This window comes from Zootoca vivipara, chromosome 2, assembly GCF_965207765.1.
Source record: "Zootoca vivipara chromosome 2, rZooViv2.hap1.1, whole genome shotgun sequence".
NCBI lineage: Eukaryota > Metazoa > Chordata > Lepidosauria > Squamata > Lacertidae > Zootoca > Zootoca vivipara.
In genome coordinates this window covers 42344262-42365413 of record NC_142584.1, presented here as the reverse complement: position 1 = coordinate 42365413, position 21152 = coordinate 42344262, and the positions used below count along the sequence as shown (strand labels likewise).

The 21152-nt window shown below is 44.7% G+C and overlaps 1 protein-coding gene across 1 annotated transcript in view; it reads right to left on the bottom strand.

The window, feature by feature from the left end:
• GABRG2 (gamma-aminobutyric acid type A receptor subunit gamma2) overlaps positions 1-21152 on the bottom strand; it is a 73062-nt gene that overhangs the window by 21067 nt on the left and 30843 nt on the right. The window contains exons 3-6 of the mRNA XM_088661743.1: positions 19785-19852; positions 9738-9958; positions 8596-8678; positions 7360-7497 (exon numbers count right to left, since the gene is read on the bottom strand). Coding sequence (XP_088517869.1) covers positions 7360-7497; positions 8596-8678; positions 9738-9958; positions 19785-19852 — 510 coding nt within the window. The remainder of the gene's footprint in view (positions 1-7359; positions 7498-8595; positions 8679-9737; positions 9959-19784; positions 19853-21152) is intronic.

The following is a 21152-nucleotide window of genomic DNA, read 5'->3' as shown; positions in this document are numbered from 1 at the left end:
ATGTGAGGGTGTTTCAGACTTAAGAGAAGCCCTCACTTCATTTGGAGGCAGGTAAAGGTAAAGGGACCCCTGACCATGAGGTTCAGTTGTGACCGACTCTGGGGTTGCGCGCTCATCTCACATTATTGGCCGAGGGAGCCGGCGTATACCTTCCAGGTCATGTGGCCAGCATGACAAAGCCGCTTCTGGCGAACCAGAGCAGCACACGGAAACGCTGTTTACCTTCCCGCTGTAGCGGCTCCTATTTATCTACTTGCATTTTGACGTGCTTTTGAACTGCTAGGTTGGCAGGTATTAGGCATTATTACAATCTGGTAATTGAACTACTAATCTTGTAATTTAATTGTCAAGGTAGCTAGCATAACTATAGCTTGGTCATGGAGTCTTAGTACATAAATAACCCAGCTACAGGATACTTTATTTTCATGAATTTTGGGACTGTTATTATATTCTAGAGATATTGGATCCCCTCTCCACCCCTACCCCACATTTAGCTTTAATTTACTCAAGTTGCTGGTTGATTAGGAGGGGATTTATAGTTATGTGGTGAGAGAGAGAGAGAAAGAAGTTACTAATCCCCTCTGAACACAGCAAGACCTACTGTGCATTAGTTTTCACTTTCAATTTATCTTTGTGATATATGTGAATAAGATATATTTAATAGCATTTGGATTTAAAATAGGGACTGTTGGAAGAGAACCTGCAACGGCAGGACCCACCCCTGGCCTTGGTCATGTGAAAAGAGAGGGAGCCTGTGCACATTCAAGTTGTTAATGTGGATATTTTCTTTGGACCTTCCACAAAGGACATGGAGGTCAGCAGGACAGGGATGGGGATTTGTCACCACAAACTTCTCCCTTCGACTCATTCATTGTACCCTGTTCACTCCCTGAAAAGGACTAAAAGAGAAATCAGAGCAAGAAGTGGAAGTGAACAAAGGGGAGTTAATTCTTATTTTGACTAGAAGCACAGCCCACTGATTTGTGGATACCTGGTTTGATGGCTGTTCTACTTATAGCTACCTATATCACTTTCAATAATGCATTCCTTCACGCCTCACCTTCCTATATGACAAAGGCAGATAATAATAGTTACCCAGACACGTTTCTGTCTCTGTGACATTAACTTCATTAAGAACATTTGTAAAGTCACCTTTATTTTGTTAGCAAAATATAGAAATATGTTGACTCATTTGGTAGAATACGCGCAGTGGATAGGTGAAATTAACTGCTCCTCCAGATATAACTATTTCCATAATTCAAGGGAGATGGTTCTTGTGATTTATTTCTCTCATGATGGCTCACAGAGTAAGAATCACGTTAAACCAAATTCAAAATGCAAATTCAGAAAATCAATAGTATCAAACAATTCAGTCTATTGCTATCACACAGTAGTATTGAAATTTCATATTTCTTTGAATGGAGAGGTACAAAGAGCTTATTTCTGTGAATTGGCTTAGTGGTGGTTGACGTAGATCCTTTTTTTCATTGGTGGGAGTGACTGATACAGGGGGCATGCCTACAACATTTTGTGGTTCTATCTCTCTTTCAGTTGTGTCAGCCATTTTGTATTATGCCCATACAGCAGCCATTTCATGAGAAAGACTCTCATTCCACTAATAAATCATTTCTCTCAGTGAAAGAATACCTATTGGGTCCTACCTAGGATTTACTGGATTTTATTCCATTATTCCATTTCAATATTATGTGTGGAATTCAACTAAGTTTCACTCAGAGCAGATCCACCGAAATTAATGAACATGACTAAGTTAGGTTCATTCATTTCAAGGGGAAAACTTAGTTGACTAACACCCTATATTTTGACTACATAGATACACATACTGGTATGTGATCAATTATCAGAATACCCCCAGCAAAAGACCACAAGATGCAAAGAATCCACATACCCTCCAGGAAATAAATATATCATACTGTTCACAATGTGGCATTGGTGAGCATTTTATTGCCAGAAATGAAACTGACCAAACTAAAGCGACATTTGTGACAGAAAGCTTCAAATGGTGTTTTTTCTCCTGTCAAAGGTTTCCTACTCTAATACATTAACCTTCTTACCACACTATATTTGCATGCAGCTTTAAATATGGGATTGGATGCCTGGACCCTCTAAGTATGTCAGGAGCATCCAAAAATGAGGACATGGTCATGCTTTTTTTCAGCATGCACTATAAATATCTTTACAATTTTCCAGAGAAGTGACCCACAAACTCACGTGGGAATCCTCTGCATATTTAGTCAGAAGTTCAGTCTCATTATGTTCAGTGGAGTTTACCTCCAGGTCAAGTATGCATAGGATTGCAGCCTTGTTTGTTTGTTTTTAAAATAAACAAAAACAAAACTGCAGCCTGTTTACCTTTTCAGCTATAATGCTCTCCCTGGTCAATGCAGTCGTTTATCAATTCAGCTGACTGGAGGGAGGATGCAAAGTTGGGTCAAGTAACCCATCATTGCAGACTCATTAACTACTGAAACGATCAGGTGAAACTCTAGTCGATTGTTGGGCTATACCTATTAGGGAAATAATGTGCAGGGCCGTCTTAAGCCCATCCAGCGCCCTGGCACTGAGGTCCCTCCAGCGCCCCCCTCTGAAAGTGCAGCACCAAAGCGATCATGCTGAGGCAGCCGCCCTTCTATGAGCTGGTGGGCTACAGGCAGCCCCCTCCCGCCTTGCTGGCCAAACCAGCTCCTGAGCGGCCAGACTTGGCTCCAGAGCCTCTCCAAGGGCCCGGGAGTGCCAAGCGGACCGTGGCAGCAGCGGGAGGCCACCTCTGAGGACTCCGCGCTGCACCTCCTTCTCGTTTCCCCAGTGCTGGTTTCCGCTCAGTCAAGCTTCGCCACCAGCGCGCGCACCGCAGGACCAGCAAGAGCTGCTTGGGCGCTGTGCACGTGCTGGTGGCGAAGCTCGACTGAGCAGAACCCAGCGCTGGGGAAACGAGGAGGAGGCGCAGGCAGCGTGGAGTCCTCAGAGAAGGAGACAGATGCGGCGCAGCCTCTCAGCTCGTGGAGCGCAGTCCTGGCCAGATCGCCGGAACCCTGTGCTCACTTGGCGCCCTTCCAGCGCCCTCCAGCACCCGGCACCGTGGTTCTCCGCGCCACTAGCCTCTATGGCTAGGACGGGCCTGATAATGTGTACTATCACACAAACATCTCAGAGTAGGAACTTGGCCACAAAATGGAAGCTGAATTCAAAGGAGAACCACGTGCAGATTTGATACACTCTACATACATGAAAACAGAAGATGAGGCAGAATGAAAGCAATCATAGAACTGCAAAGTTGGAAGGGACCAGGAGGGTTATCTAGTCCAACCCCCTGCAATGCAGGAATATTTTGCCCAATGTGGGGCTTGAACCCACAATCCTGCTGATTCTGTGGATTTTGCTACTTGAGGCAGTTGCCTCACCTGAGTTTGCTTTTTTCTCCCCTCCTCCCTCCAAAGACTTTTCCCTTTTAATTCAGACATAGGGAAACGTGGCACTCCAGATGTTTTGGGACTACAACTCCCATCATCCCTAGCTAACAGGACCAGTGGTCAGGGATGATGGGAGTTGTAGTCCCCAAACATCTGGAGGGCCGAGTTTGCCTATGCCTGTTTTATTTCATGTCTTCCCATTGTAAGCCTGAAGGCAATGTTACTGGCATTTGTAAGCCACTCAGGGGGCATTTTTGGCAGGATAAAAATATATATAATTAATGTCTTTCAAGCATATAGCTATATTTCACACACCCCAAATATTCTGATACAGTTCTCTGCTTAAAAACAACAACCAAACACATTCAATTACATTGAAAATGCACATTCAGTTTAAGCTATGGAATAAATATGGAAACAGGATTGGCTGGACTTATGGGTGAAAACTTACAAATGCTATGTGGACCAGAAACAGACCAGTTTGTGCAGATCCCTAGGAAAATTGAATGTGGGATGAAATATCCCCCATTAGCTATTTTATAAAAGTGGCAGTATTGGGGAGTGACACAGACCAGTTCAGTCCATAAAGCAATGCAGACAGAGTGCTTGTATTTAAGTTTGTTCAGTGCTCATTCTGCAGTCTACAGAGCTACTCATTTCAGGGCACAGTTGCAGCACCAAACTGTGCCAATTCCAGACCCTCTGGCTCCTCAGATTTGTAAAGTGCCACCTGAAACAGTTCCAAATTATGACAACAGAACACTTGTTCCCTCTGTGTTCTCTTTGACCACAGAGAGCACTTGAGTTGCACAAGAGAGCTAAGACGTGACTACCCTTTGCACTTGGTGATATCCATTTCAAGTTTATATGCAGGGTCCTTTGAGCCTGCGCTAAGCCAAAGTGTCCATTTTCAGAGAGAGAGAGAGAGAGAGAGAGAGAGAGAGAGAGAGAGAGAGAGAGAGAGAGAGAGAGAGAAAGAAAGAAAGAAAGAAAGAAAGAAAGAAAGAAAGAAAGAAAGAAAGAAAGAAAGAAAGAAAGAAAGAAAGGAAAGATGTGCACTCTGTACAGTTCTTCTGAGGCGTCATCCCTAGCAGGCTAAATTCACCAGGACTAAATTGTCTCTGGAAAGCATATTATATATAAATATATATTCTAGGCTAAAGCGAGCTTTTACTATGTACGAAGGCACAATTAATATTGATCCATTTATTTGTTTAAGTAATGGGCAGGGACAGTGTGCATGTGTGCATTAATAGCAAATATGATCTTTCAATTAGATGGCACTGCTTGGACCACTACTGAGGGTTCTGAAACGAGATTAATGGCCCCTTAGGAGGACGGTGCTAGCCTAATGTGAATGGATTGTTTCCTTCAAGGAACACTCTCTTTTAATATTGCACAGAACTTCATAAAATTGATTCCCTAAATAAAACAGTGGAACTGAAGCTCATAGCACTGATTTTGTCCCTACCTAACTTAAAAACAGAAACAAAAAAAACTGTTAGCAAAGAGAGGGAAGGGAAGCCAATAACTACAAGAAACACAAATTGTGTTCCATGTGGAATACAGCTCTTACTGTTGTCTTTGTGAGATTTTCCGTTAACCTTCCTGGAATGGAAGCAAAACCAAGAAGGCCTTTTCATGCACGGAGGTATATTTGTCCAGGTTGGAAACTAGGCTGAAAGCTTGAATTTCACTGGCACCCTGATGCATCACTGGGTTATGGGGCACTCTTGAGTCATCACCTGCAGCCTGAGGCTTAGAGGTATTTGTGGATGTCCGTAGAGCCTGGTGTATGCACATTACTAAGGCTCACTTAGTAAGGAGGGAGTATACTATCTTTAAATAAATATAAACTTTTTGCTCCAATATGGTGTGCTGAGTCTTTTTCACGGTGTGCTGGCAATGCATATATTACGAGATTATTATAGATTCAGGTGGATAGCCGTGTTGATCTGTCATAGTCATAATCAATAACAAGATGAAAGATGAAAAAGTCTTTTTAAATAATTCCAGTGGCGCCTTTAAGATCAACTAAATATAAGCTTTCAAGGTATGAGCTTTCGTGTGTAACACACACTTCGTCAGATACATATTTTTTTGCATCTTTCATCTTGTTATTTATTATGTGATTCTTGTGGCACTGTGGTCTAAACCACTGAGCCTCTTGGGCTTGCTGATCAGAAGGTCAGCAGTTTTAATCTGTGCCACAGGGCAAGTCCCAGTTTCTGCCAGTCTAGCAGTTTGAAAGCACACCAGTGCAAGTAGATAAATAGGTACCGCTGCAACGGGAAGGTAAACGGCGATTCCGTGCGCTCTGGTTTCCATCATGGTATTCCATTTCACCAGAAGTTGTTTAGTCATGCTGGCCACATGACCTGGAAAGTTGTCTGTGGACAAACGCCGGCTCCCTCGGACTAAAAGCAAGATGAGAGCTGCAGGGATGTGGGGAACCACAAGAAGTGCCCCACCAGAGGATCTGAGGTAGAGCATAAGGGATCAAAAGGTCCTTAATGTGCATTGGACTCAGGTTGTTTAGGGCTTTGTGAATTAGCAACAGGACCTTGAAGCTAGACCAGTAGCAAACTGGTAGTGTGAGCAAAAAATGGCTTTTTGCTGCATTGGCCCATTTTCCTAGTCACTGCCTTGTCCCTACATGTGCTTCAGATAAAGACAGAATTTAAAGGAAAGTTTTGTCAGCAATGCCCTTTTTTATACAGTAAGACACTACAACATCAGAAGTGTGAATCTATTTCAAAACAATTAATCTACAAAATTCAAATCGAATTAATTATGCAATGTATTTATCTACACTAAGCTCCACTCAGGATCCAATCCATCTGTGTGACCCACAATTGTGTGCTTCATCCCAGGCTCAGTAATGAGGTAACGCTCATTGCTCTGAGTCACTAATCTTTTGTCGTTATTACATGTGTGCTCTGAGGGTGACACAAACGGGCAAAAGGAAAGAGATTTAGCTCCTTGACATGCAGTCCACCCAGCACAAAGAAGCAACCCCAATTTAGGACTAGATTGTTCCATTTACCGCTGACCCTGAGGCAAAAGCAGAATGAAGCACTGCAGCTCCAGAAGCCTATTAGAAAAGTTGTGATACTGAGTTACCTAAACTTCTCTGTGAAACCCTTTTATATTGCAGCTCTGATAACAGAGCAGGCACAACCAAGGATTTACCTCACATTAATCCTGCTCATCCATCCTCCAGCTAGCTGTATTCAAGAGACTAGAAGAGTTACACAGGGTATATTTGGTTTAATTTTGGTGCTTTGCGGTGAGAATCTAAGGCTATAATTCCACACATGCTTACTTCGGGAGTAAGCCCCATAGAATTCACCAAGACTTGCTTCTGAGTAGACATGCATAGGATTCTGCTGTAAGCAATTATATAGAGTTCTCTCTTGCCAGATGAAGGTGGAATAATAAATGTTCAAATGTTCCTTAATATAAAACATTCTCCATTTATACAAAATTACAGTGTCAAGGGGGGGGCAATAGCCCCACCTAGTAAGTAGAAATGCTTGCTCCCTATTTAAATAACATTTTGCTACACATGTCCCCCCCCCCACATCTGCTACCCACATTGGCCACTTTGCCTAATGGCAGGACTGGCCCTGTAGAGGAAAGCCAAGGCAGAACCTTTCACCTAACATGCTATTTTTGTTGTTTATATATATGGCAGCATCTAAGCCACAGGAGGGGAACCTTCCAGATGTTGTGGGACAACGTCTCCCATAATCACTGACCACTGACCTTCCCACCCCTGATTTAATGTTTTTTAATGGTACAGCTTGTCAACAGAAATATCCCATGAAACTGATGATTTCAGCTACACAGTAAGCATAGTATTGCCCTTTCCCCACTTCAGCGTTAAGTAGGAGCAAATGATCAATTAAAGTAGAGCAGCTTCGCCTACCTGAAGTTGTCGGCACGACTTCAGTTGTATTTCTGAGCCCAATAAATGAAAACTGATACAGCCTCCAGGATCTAGTGTCTCCTACTTCTACTGAGCTGCGCTTCCACATGTAGATAATCTCTTCCTTTGGGTAGCCATCTTCAAAACAATGAAGACCATCATTCCATCACAATTTTCATTTATGTGTTACTTTCCTTTAGTCACATGACCATGAATGGCACTTGCCACAAATGCATTCACATCATTTCCCCTCTCACCGCCACACACACACCACAAAGTGGCCATGGCGCTTATATTCAGAAAGGGACCTTGCAGTTCCAAACAAATACAGGAAGGCATGATTATGTTATGTCTCCTTTTGCTCTTTCTGTTTATGACAGCCTCTAAACTGCCATGAATACATTCTGTAATGCTTCTCTGCACTTATTATGACTTAAATGTGATGGGTTGTTTGTAGATCACTTAAAATGGTAAGGTCTTTACTGACGTCCCATTTCTCCACCTACCAGCATTAAACTCCCCACTGTTATATACATCCTGTACATAGGCAAACACATAGGTTGCTTTCAGGCAATCTGTTTCTTGAATATTCATCCTGATTTGTTTGTGGGGACGTTAAGACAACATCAAGCAAATGTTATCTTACACTTTCCGGTGGATTTTGCCATCTCTTTTCTTACCTCCTTGTGCACGAGTTCCAAATCAATCTTAATTTTGCAACCTGAATAAGCCAATGTGTGATTTAATCCTGCCTGAAAATAATGGTTGCCTGGAAGCTTGTGTTTGTATTACTTTGGGGTAGGGGACTAATGTGGTGCAGTAATATTGTAATATTGACTTTAGGACCTTCTATTGTTTAAGGAGCAGGCATGAAACACAGGAAAACAGAGGTCTAGTCTGACCTATATGCTAAAAAATGCCCACGTAACATAAGGATTAATCACCCTCTCAAAATATGTAAGATGACAACTTTAGGGTAGTTCAAGTGATCCATGTTAAGTATCTGTTCAAAAATGTGTTGTCTCCAGCACTGACACACTTAGGATGCAATTATGTACACATTGATTCAGCAGCAAACCTATAGAGTTCCACGAGACTTCCTCCCAGGTAAGTGTGTTGAAGACTGCAACCTTCTTTGGACTATGTACAGTACATTTACTGAACAATGCATTTTTAAATTTTTATATTCCTTTTTTCTTTCCAAATGAATCAATTTTTATTATTATTACTACTTACAGCTTGAAAATGCCAGTGGACAAGAATGTTCATCCATTGGAAAGTTGTGCAGCTGTAACTGACACTCAGCATCTATCGTCAATCTAAGAAGAAACACATATTAACATTTATCAGTTTTTCATCGCTCTAGAATTTCAAGGTCTACAGCAGTGAACGGGTTGAGAGAAGACACAATCCCCTCCAATCTTTCTTTTAATGTATTACTGATTAGGATGTAAAGTAAAATGCCAATCCCCTCTCTTGTCCCTGTGCTTTCTTATGTCACAGTGTTAAGGATCAACAAGAACTTTTCCTACCCATTTCTGAGGTCTTCCCAATGGAGGGAGGCATCTAAAGTGGGCTATGTTTCGAATGATCTTGCCCCCTTTCATAAGCCTTCAAGAGTGGTCATACCAGCTAAACTGACTTGATTATCTTCTGGGGCCATCTTGGAAAATGTAGTTCTCAGAGCAGGCTTCAATAGAACTGTAAACTCTCTCAGTGGAAGCCATTATAGTTAAACTGGTACAAAACTATTCTCATTTGGGGTGCAAGGTCCCAGTCCAAAACTGTCCTGTGCAGGGAGAACTATGTGATAGGCACTTCCACAGCCACTGGAAGCACACACTGGGATTGAGTAGATTATGGGATCAATCCTAAACCCCAAACTGCACGTGTGTGGGGAGAGGGGCAGAGCTGTTCACCTGGTTCTTCCGTGCTCTATAATAGAAGTTTAGCTGCTGTTGAAGCCCCCACCCACCCACCCACAAATATACACTATACACACTGAAGGTACAGCCTGTTTGGGAACGAATGGTGCTAACAGGTGCAAAAGCCTTAAACAGGGCATTTCGAGAGCAGAGGTGTAGCATATCTGGGCAAGGATTTGCTCGATCCTAACCCAGCCCATTTCCAGTTGGTGGGTGTCTTAATTTGGGTCCCAGTCCTATGCTTAGACTGAGAGGTGGTGACTGCCCCAAGGACATTCAGTAAACTCTAACCAAGACACCACATGAGCTCTATGGTGCATTTCGCTTTACTGTATTCTTGTTTCATCTTTCAAGGCACCGTACTTCTTTCCATTAAGTGGAGATACCATTTTCACTCATATTGGACACATGTAACAGGTATATTGGATAAAATTTAAAGAGCGGTAAGATTACCTCAGTGTATATAGTACTCTGCCATCATTCCAGATCCGGAGCATCCGATTGGGAGTTGTTATCCAATGAGCATCAGCCTTTTTTGAGTTTCGGAAGAATGTGTCAGGGATCCAGATCTTCCCCACCATGTTGCTGTTCAACCTCAGCACTTTAATGGTGCTGTTGAATCTTAGCCGTCTGTCGTACCAGGTTTGAGCAAAAAAAATGTCTATTGTATATTCCTGCAATGTTGAAACAAAATCAAACAAAATAAGTTTCACGGCCGTTCAGTCCTGCTTTTCAAAGCTTTCATGGCCAGTTCACAGAGAACACACACATCACATCAGTAGCCCGATCCACAAAGTCTCTTCCCCACCTCGGGGGGAGGAGATGTTGTGGGCGCCACGAGGCCTTCACGTGGGGGGGAATGGTTAGCATTCCCCCCAGCCCATTGGTCATCTCCCTGCCGCGGCACGCCCCTAGCACAGCCAATTAGGTCGCTCTGGGGGGCGTGGCTCGCCTATTTGAACAAGAGCGCGGCAGGGACTCTGCCTTGCTTCTTCTGGATTCAACAACTGCGTTTCCCCTCATCGGATCTGGATCGTCGCTGATGCCTTTTTCCTTCGGCATCCTGACGGATCTTGTGAGAGCAAGGAGCAGCTGCTGTAGGGTATCGTATGCTTGCGGGGTGTGTGTGTGGGGGGACAGCCTGGAAATTTGCATCTCTGCCTTGTGTTTTCATTTAGCCCTTTGTATTTCTCTCTGCCGCTGGGAAAAACCCGTCCTTGCGAGCTACTTTAAAAAACAAAAAACAAAAACAAAGACAAAGACAAAAAGCGAACCCCTCTACATCCCCTTGACTAATGTGTGCGTTTGTTTTGTATCGGGTTGCTGCTACACGTGCATAATTCACCTCTGCTTTTATTTTGCAAAAGAAGCCAGAGCAGCACAACCTATTTAGTTGCCTTTTGTTTAATTAGCAGCTTCGTGCTTCAGTAGCTTTGGGAGTGTTGCCGAGGGTTACTTTGTTGCTATCGTGGTTAAATCGTCCACCCCACCCCACCCCCTTTCGCTGCTCCTAGACCCCTTTTTACAGCTAGTTCTAATCGCTGTTGCTATTTTCCCTGTGCTTGCTAACATTTTCAGTGTTTAAGGCTTAGAGGGAACTGCTGAATGTTTTTCCCTTTGCCGAGTTGCTGAGGGTTGCCAAGACGACCATGAAGCAGTGTGCATCGCCATTTTAATAGAACACGTGGCCACAAAGTTTACAAAAAGTTAAAATTCCTTGCCTTTTCTGGTCGCAAACTACAGTGAGTCTGCTTTTAAAACCCTTAACTGTGAGCTGCTGATATAGATATTGCAGGGTAAATTGCCCCTGGATTGCTTCCATTCACTGAGCCATTGGCCTTAATTACTGCAGTTGCTATAGTTATGTTTGCATATTACCAGCCTTTTTCCCAATTTTGCCCTCAGTGTCGGACTATTCCCTGGGACAGGGAAGGATTGCTGGGTCCCCTTTGTTGATTTTTGCTTCGCAAAGGTTCCCAATAAGTCGCGTAGAAAATAAAAAATGAGAGAGTCGGCTGAACTGCTGCTTAAGGGCTTGGCAGTTTCTACCTATCAGCAAAATCACCTTAATCCCAGTTTCTTTGTTTCCCTGATCACCGTGCAGTCTTGGGTCGGATCCAGTAATTACTGCTTAAGTACTGCTTACCGTGTTTCCCCCTTTTTAAGACACCGTCTTATAACTTTTTCCCCTCAAAAAACCACATGGTGTCTTATTTTCAGGGGATGTCTTAGTTTTATTATGTTTTTATGGTACCTATGGTTCCGGGCAGTGGGGCGGCAGGCCTCCTCGGCATGGCCAGGAAGAGGCCAGGCCGCTGGCTCGGCGCTCCGCCCGGTGATGCCTTTGTCGTGGTTTTTTTAATCCCACCCCACCCCCTGCCAACCGCTCCGAGGTTCCTGCTGCTTTATTTGGGGGGGGGCGTGTTTCGCGAAATAAACGCATGAGGATGAGGAGGGCTGAGGGATCCCGCCCGGCCTTAGGCAGGCCACCCGCGCGCCTTCCACCCACCGCATGAGGCCGGCCTCCGGGGAATGCGGGGCCCGGGCAAGGCAGCACCGAGAGCCCCCACGGCCGCCGGGAGACATGACGCAGCCGCCGCCCGCGCAGCCATCACCCTCGCCGCCGCGTCCCTTTCATGCCTCTTGCTCAAAGCGAGGCGCGGCGTTCACTGCGCTTGGAAGGAGCCGGGTGCCCATGGATCATGCAGCAAGGGCCCTCCCGACTCCTTCCCAGGCGCCCCTTTCTCCTCCTCCTTGCCGGTTCCGGGCGGTGGGGTGGCAGGCAGGAAGAGGCCAGGCTGCTGCGGCGCTCTGAGTGTTCGGCGCTCTGCAAGGCGCTGCTGGGCACTCCGAGCGCTCGGCGCGGCAGAGCGCTCCGCTCTGCAGCCGCCGGTACCGGGCGCTGGGGAGGCAGGCCTCCTCGCCGGGTGCTCCGGCGGCGCAGAAGGGGCCAGCAGTGCTCCCGCCGCTGCCTGTTGCCCTGGTGGCGCAACACCGCTCTGCCTTGGGCCATGCAGCCCACGACGCTCCGGCGGCGCGGAAGGGGCCAGCAGCGCTCCCGCCCGTCACTCCAGCCGTGCAGAAGCGCCCGCGGGCCTCCCGCCGCCGCTCAGCCTTGGGCCATGCAGCCCCCAGGGGCGAGCAGCGGCCTCGCCTCCGCCTGGCCCAGCAGCAGCAGCAACAGCAACAGCAGCGGGAGGACAAGGACAGCGCTGCTGCTGGGTCCCGCTGCCTCAAGGCGAGCGGCGCTGCTGCGTGAAGGTATGGCTTATTTTCAGGGGGTGTTTAATATTGAACAAATGCTTTAAAAGCCTGCTATGGCTTACTTTCTGACTACGGATTAAAAAAGGGGAAACACGGTAATTGCCCAGCAGTTTCCAGTCAGCCTGCTTACATTGTTTCCTGATCGCCTAGCTGACCAGATCGCCTGGCCTTTAGATATATTTGCTCCTCTGCAGTTTACTTTGCCAATAGCAGCAGTTGTTACATAGTTTAGCTGCGGGGAAGTTTTATCAGGCCCATAGCAGTTTTGTTACACAGTATAGCTGCTCTGAATTATCTGGGCCGGCTTTAAGTGAGACGTTGCTTGCTACTATAAAACGCTTACCTGTTCTTTTAACATTTTGTTACATGCTTCCTGTTGCAAGTCCTCCCCCCCCCCCCGTTTTGTTTCAGTATTGTATTCTCAATTGTTTAAGAAACAGTACTTGCTGCCTTAGCCTCTTTAAGCTGTGGGTTGATTATTTGAATTTGGCATCTGCTAGCTATTATTACATCTGCATACAAAATTCTCTTTCAGAATAAAAATACAATAAAATAATAATTAAATAATAATGAATGATAATAAAATCAGGACCTCTCTTCATGTTACCACACATTTAGCCCAGTAATAATAAATAAGTAAAAAATTAATAATAATAATAAAATCAGGACCTCTCGTCATGCTACCACACATTTAGCCCAGTATCCTTACTTCTTTTAGGGTAAATTTCATCATAAGGAAATCCCAGTATTAAGACTGCTTAGGATCTTTTTACATTTTGAGTGAATTTAACTGGTAGTGGCTTTTCCTTTTATGCTGCGGTTTGCTTGCTTCTATATCTCTGTGGGCATCACACTAAAAGAAGAAGAAGAAGCCTGCTTCTGGCCAGTATACACTATACTGTACTAGATTCCCTTTGAAATAGCTCTGTTGATGGGAGCACGGTGCCTTAAAACGGCAAGGTTGCACACTGATCCCCATGTGGGACAGCTGCATATTCATGCATTGCAGGGGGTTGGACTGGATGACCTACAGACCCCTTCCAATGCTACAGTCTATTCAACTCACTGTCCCAGCATAAATGTACTTTAGGGTGGTTTGATTTATAGTGTCCTTTTTGGAAAGTAATAATATAATAAAGAGAGAGTAATAATATAATAAAGAGAGAGAAAGAAACAAAACACACACACACACACACACACACACACACACACACACAAAAAAAAACACAAAACAAAACCAGGGTCGCAGGTTCCATCCCCATATGGGGAAGGCTGCATATTCTTGCATTACAGGGGGATGGGCTGGATGACCTCTTGGGTCCCTCGAACTCTAAGGTCAAGTCAAACTCTGAGGTACTGTTTCTAGGTTGGTAGGATAGTAGTGTTGTTAACGCCAAGTTTGCAGGTTCAATTCCCATATTGGAAGCTGCGTACTCTTGCAATACGGGGGGCTGGACTAGATGACCACCAGGGGAGGAAAACAAACAAACAAACTAACAAACACAAAACAAAAAAAAAAAAAACAACAACAAAAAACTCAGATTCTATGAAGCAGATGTAGCTTGGGGGTTGCATAACGCCATAACCTTCAACAATTTTCTGATGGAATTAGGGGCACCCTACCATATTCCTACTTTTCCCACACCTTTAAAAGATTCCACATCCTTAAAAATTTTGGTTATTGAATTCAGATTTGTCCCCTGCGAGAGTCCGGGATGCACAGTAGACTGCTTTAAATGGTGTCTAGTCCAGGTGTGTCCAAGCCCACGCCAAACAAACTTCAGCATTCTTAATTAAAATAAATAAATAAGTATTGTCAATCCAGTCAGTGTGCATAATATTGAGTCACATTATTGAGAATAAACCCCGCTTCCTGAGGGGTCCTGCTTGCTAGGCGATGCAGACAATATTGGGGCATTGGCTGGTCATCAGCATAGATATTATCAACACTCGGGGGCATATTGTTTGGTGACTGTTTTTTTTGGCAAGAGCAATATTGGTTTGCAATCTTATTTATTCGATTAGAACCACAGGGACACGTCAGGCTGTTTCTATGCTTGGTCGCTGATTAACCCACTCCCTCCCCGTTAATTGCCTGCGTACATTCTGCCCATTGCAAATCTCATTGATGGCAGTATGAAACAGTGCTTTAAATAAGAAATAAGTACACCAATAATAATAATTATTAATATTTAATAATAATAACAATAAGCACCGTGCAGATATTTACAATCTCAAATATCTTTTGTATTGTATCGAATATAATTGGATTAATGTTACTACTGCAATAATACATATTAATAATAATAATAATTAAAACAACAACAAAGCATATATTACAATCCGTGCTTTCTATCGCTTTGTCCTGGGCCCTGTAGTTTATTTTGAGAATGATTTTGCTGGGCTGCTTAGCCTCGGGCTAAGGATGGCGTGGTTTGTGTACCACTAACAGCCTTACTTAAATATAAAATTAGAGGTCTTTGAGGCCAGGATTCCAGTTCAGAGCTCATTCACTTTTGGTTGGGAATCCCAGCATATATTAGCACAATATGAGGGTTTATGCTGTTGGATCTTTCGAGATCCAAAACTCCCCTCTTCCAGAGTTCTTCACTTCCCCTAGCACGCATATGGTGGATTGAGTCTCTGGGGACTCTTGAACTTCGCAAGCCAGGCTGGCCATTCGGGGCGCTTCTGGCTGGGTAAACCGCTGGACTTCATTCCTCTTCATATGGGTGTACTCCTGACTGAACTTCTTGGATCTTTACAAGGGGATATCTCTCTGGCAGGACAATTGGTAATTCTTTCCACATTATCAGATTCAGTCAGGGCTCCTTCATGGACACCAGTGGTGCATGAAGTTGGCGGTTACATACAATTTAACCTTTCCAAGTTTCTTCTCATTGTAGTGGCTCTTCACCTTGGTGGAAGGACTTCAGAGATCTCTGTGTTTGTCTTTGGATTGATAGTCGAGCTGTCGTAGGTGTCCTTGCAGAGCAGGCGTCGAATTCCAAGAGGATGTCGCTCCGCTCTGTGCATTTGTGCAGCTTTGCCTTAAGTTTATCATCAACTTCTCAGAATTTTTTCCCGGGGTTACTAATGGCATTGCGTTGACATACCTCAACGGGCTGAGGGAGTAGTGGCATCTTATAAGAGGGCCTGGGCGGATGTGATGGACTTAGGTCCAAAATCATTGGTGTCAGACTTTGTGGCCTTTTGGCTTGCCTGGTTACTATTGCATGCTATTTAACCTTTGGAAGTTTCTTTCATAATAGTTCCAGTTCACCCTGGATGGAGGACTTCAGAGATCGCCACGTTCCTTTGGGATGGATAATCGAGCTGTCATCGGTACCCTTGCAAAGCGGTCCAAGATGATGTCACTCCCACTCTGCGCAATTGTGCAGCTTCACCTTAAGTTTCTCTTCGACTTACCAGCACATTTATTTCTGGAATTACTAACGGCATCGCGATGCCTAGCCTTGATGGGCTGTGGGAGAAGCGACATATTGGCTCTGTCCACTCCTATGGCTGATTTCATTGACTTTCGGTTCAAAGCCTTTGGCTTTCAGATTTTATGGCCTATGGGGCAAATCTGGGGATATCAGGCACAGTCAGCCCTCCCGCCACAGATCAGGTGCTTTAATACCTTGCCTGACTGTGTTACCTGGACGTGTGGTTAAGTCTTTTACTAGCCTGACAGCCGCTATTCCTCTCTTAGCTTAAAAATTGAATAAGAATCGGTAAAGGACACAAGGCGATTCCTTCAGTTAAGGACACCCACGCCTGGCCCCTTCATCATCCATCAGGATGGGTGTGCGAGCTCCCTGCCCCCGACCAGTCTGTCAAGGGCACTTGGTTATCCGACCTAATTCTATCCGATACATAACTATTGCTTCACATGGACAGGAGAGGGAAGAGTCCCTGTGTGGTACTCCACATTCCTTCCGAATTCGGTCTGCTACAGCAGTGGTACACATGGGCCTCTCATTGGAGAGAATAAAAGATTTGGGTCAATGGAAGTCCAAGCTTACAAGGGTTACCTCCGCTGCACAATGTGACTAAGCAACTGAGTTTGGCAAATCACTTACATTCTTTTGCTTTGTTCTCAGGAGATAATACGGTGGATATCTGGATGGTTGATCACAGTACCATGCCCAGGCGCGCGCCCTTGATTGGAGACTGGGTCCCAATTTGGGGCTACCTCCACGGGTCAAAGTTTCCTGCTTTACAAGGAGATGGAAGTGCTGGGACAGACTCCTGCCAGCTGTGTAGGCCAAGGCCGCCAAGGCCGCCTCACAAAATCCCCCTGTTTTCTTGGAGGTGCAGCCCGGTGGAAATGTTTTGGCTTACTGTAAAGGCGTTGATTTGCACTGAAGATTTTAAAGACTTTGTCGAGCTGGGGACTGCCTTTCCAAATCTTGAACTATCTTTGGTCTTAACTGCTGAAGAGACGCATTTTGCGCGACTTTCACACCCCTGCTGCTATTGATAAATGAAGGAAATTCTTGGTTCTGGCAGTAGCCAGAAAGGTTTCAGCTTCAAATGGACAAAGTGACCAGAAAGGTTTCAGCTTTGAATGGACAAACTATCTTGTGCCCAGCCATAGGTTTCTGAGAGGCCCCAGGGTGAGTCCTAGTTGAAGGACTCACAAAACGGTGGTTAATCCTTCACAGACTGCCAGCGCAGCAGGCTGGAGTCATATGACTGCAAGGCGTTCCTGTACCGTGTTGATGGCATTCACCTCTCAAATGAGGGAAATGGTGTTTGGCTTGCTGACATTCCTTTTGCAAGGCGTCCCTGTACCGTGTTGATGGCATACACCTCTCAAATGAGGGAAATGGTGTTTGGCTTGCTGACATTCCTTTTGCAAGGCGTCCCTGTACCGTGTTGATGGCATACACCTCTCAAATGAGGGAAATGGTGTTTGGCTTGCTGACATTCCTTTTGCTATTAGGTATTGGTTGCGGTTGTGGGGGTATTGGCGGCGAGCCCTTTGGGCTCGATTGGCGGTAGGCATTGGATTATCTCGTGAAGGTACAGGTGTGGGGGGGGGAGGTTGCGGCCATCACCTCCCCCAAAATGCGGAAAGGTACTCCCTTAAGGAGTCCGGGGGCGTTGCCAAGTCCGAAGCCGTGGTAGGTGAGGGCCAGAGGGCACGCCCTTAGCGGTGGCCCCAGGATGAGCTCCTAGTTGATGTGCATCGCAGGACTCATCCAACGGTGGTTAACCTTTCACAGACTGCCAGCAGAGCGGGCTGGAGTCAGATATAGTCGGTTAGATCCAATGCCTAGGCCAATACCCCTCTACATCCGTAATCAATAAAGTTGTGGCCTTCTATGCCCATTAACCTTATGCAATGTGTCTAGTGTTTTTATTTCTCGGGGAGGCATCGGGGTATCGCCACACAAAGTCTCTTCCCCACCTCGGGGGGAGGAGATGTTGTGGGCGCCACGAGGCCTTCACGTGGGGGGGAATGGTTAGCATTCCCCCCAGCCCATTGGTCATCTCCCTGCCGCGGCACGCCCCTAGCACAGCCAATTAGGTCGCTCTGGGGGGCGTGGCTCGCCTATTTGAACAAGAGCGCGGCAGGGACTCTGCCTTGCTTCTTCTGGATTCAACAACTGCGTTTCTCCCACCCACCTCCCCCACGTAGGCAGGGTTTCTTCGTGACAGTGCTATGGACTACGGTTGGTCGCCTATTGGGGCCTGGTAGGAGTTTTTCCCACTTGGCAAATTGGCTCAGGCCTTGTGGTTTTCGCCTACCTCGTAGCTACTCGTCACAACTTGGGTTTTGGCGGTAGGCATTGGATTATCTCGTGAAGGTACAGGTGTGGGGGGGGAGGTTGCGGCCATCACCTCCCCCAAAATGCGGAAAGGTACTCCCTTAAGGAGTCCGGGGGCGTTGCCAAGTCCGAAGCCGTGGTAGGTGAGGGCCAGAGGGCACGCCCTTAGCGGTGGCCCCAGGATGAGCTCCTAGTTGATGTGCATCGCAGGACTCATCCAACGGTGGTTAACCTTTCACAGACTGCCAGCAGAGCGGGCTGGAGTCAGATATAGTCGGTTAGATCCAATGCCTAGGCCAATACCCCTCTACATCCGTAATCAATAAAGTTGTGGCCTTCTATGCCCATTAACCTTATGCAATGTGTCTAGTGTTTTTATTTCTCGGGGAGGCATCGGGGTATCGCCACACAATAGAACAGAGCTCCTGATTTTAATGTGATGTTTCTGCATCAGATGCCATTGCCTCATTCATACAGTTCCGAAACATGCCCACTCAGATGTAAAACCCACTGAGCACATTATGACTTCCAGGTAAGTGTTCATTAAAACTGCAGTCGTAATGAACTGTTGCTTTAGCTATTTCCCCACCATTTCCCCCAAACCTATGTTTTCATACAGTAAAACATAAATCTCAATTTTGGGTTATAAATGAAAACAATATATTATTAATTAATTAAATTTGTGCACCGTCCTTTATCCATAGATCTCAGAGTTGTTCAACAACAAAAAATTACAATATAAAAAATTGGGGTTAGTTGCCGGTGTGGTGTTTCCATAATTTTTATCTGGCCCACTCAAACTTAAATAGAGAGAGATATTGTGGATAATATCTATTAAAAAGGATATTACTGAATATTTCAGTATGAAATTCAGAATTAAGAATTTAGTATGAATAACACACATTTAGCAACCGTAATTCTTTGGGCACCAAAGATTCATGTTAGCTACAGAAATTAGTTGATCTTGGAATGGAATTAAAGAACCACAGCTCTACTAACAGCACAATCCTGAACAAGTTTACTCAGAACTAGTAAGGTCCCCTGACTCCAAAAGGGATTATTCCCATATAAGTGCCCATAGGATTGTAGCCTTGTGGCAAACCTATGTGCAACTATTCAGAAGTCCAATTGAATCACATGACCCAGTCCCAGATACATGTGTATAGTCTTCATCATGTGAGTATTGTGCCCTTGCTCTGTCAGATACATGGGACAGAATACAGGGGTGTTGATTGGTGTGTACAGCAATGTGTATTGGCATTCAGGAATAACATAATTTACAATAGAAACATGGGGAAATGCAGGGCATTTTTTAAGCCGGAACTCAGTTCCGGCACCTCTCAGGTGCATGCCATTGCCATTATAAGAGAACAAGGGTGGCATTCACAGTGAGTTCCAGCACCTCTTTTTCTAGGAAGAATAACACTGGCAAAATGTATTAATATATGCTACTTACCATATTGATGGCGTTCACTGGGCCAATGCTATTGATATACATATCAGTATGAATTACCGTTGGCTGCACTGTAACAAAAACAAAAACAACTGCTAATATCACATCAGGTAAAACATCCAGAACATAAAGGAAAACCTTAGATACAAAATATAGTATTTAAAGAAAGAACCTGATTGTGTTCTAGAAAGAAAGAAAGAACATAAAAGGACTTGGGTATGTGAGATTTTCCATATCAATAAATGCAGGATGAATAAAATTGCATTATTACTTGATTACCGTAGTGAAGAAGGGGGTGGGTTTGACCCCATTAATACTAAATGTGTTATTAATGTGATTGTAATCAAATCGGTATTTTTCCATGGGGATAGTTATAATGCTAATTTCCTTTTTTTAATAGGAAACTGTATTGTATTTCTGAAGTCTCTTAATGATACATCACATCAGACATTTCACATTGTACGAATGAACACAAAATGACTAATTTAGCCAGAAGAGGGTTCTGCAGATATAGAAAAAGCCCAAGAAACAAAACAGCAGCAGCAACAACAACAGTAACCATCAACATCATGAAAAAGAAATCAACATCAACTATAACAGTAATAATGCTTGGAGGATTGCAATACATAAATCGAACCGGGATCAGCATAGCTGCTTTCGAGTTATATTTTCTCTCCTCCTTATGAACCATCATAATGCAGTCATAGATTTTTTAAAAAACCATGGAAGAAGTACTCATTATCTTTCATTTTTATGCCTAGTAATTTTGCTGCCTCAGCCCTTGTCCATCCTGGCCCAGCCTCATTCTGAGTTTCCCAGTTCCTACATATCTGAATATCATTGGATTGGTTGGTGGTTGCAACCCCAGGCCACTCATTCACCACTTTCTGACTTCTTTTGATGCCTATTATTTGGACTGGATTAAAATAGTACCTAGTTATCCTTTATCATGCTCCTGCCGGCATTTCTACTGATGATTTCTTTAGAACAACATGACTTGCTATGACCACACTAGCTCTTCAGGACTTGTATCTGACATGACTGTATTAGTTTCCTGACAATACCTGAAAACTTGTCTACTAAAGTACAAACAATTTCATTAATGCACATTGATTAAGGATCAAAAAATTACCTTATCTATTCTATCCATAAGGTAATTTTTTTATCCTTATCTATTCTATCCATAGAGACCCAGGTGGCGCTGTGGGTTAAGCCACAGAGTCTAGGGCTTGCTGATCAGAAGGTCGGCAGTTCGAATCCCTGCAACGGAGTGAGCTCCTGTTGCTCGGTCCCAGCTCCTGCCCACCTAGCAGTTCGAAAGCACGTCAAAGTGCAAGTAGATAAATAGGGACCGCTCTGGCGAGAAGGTAA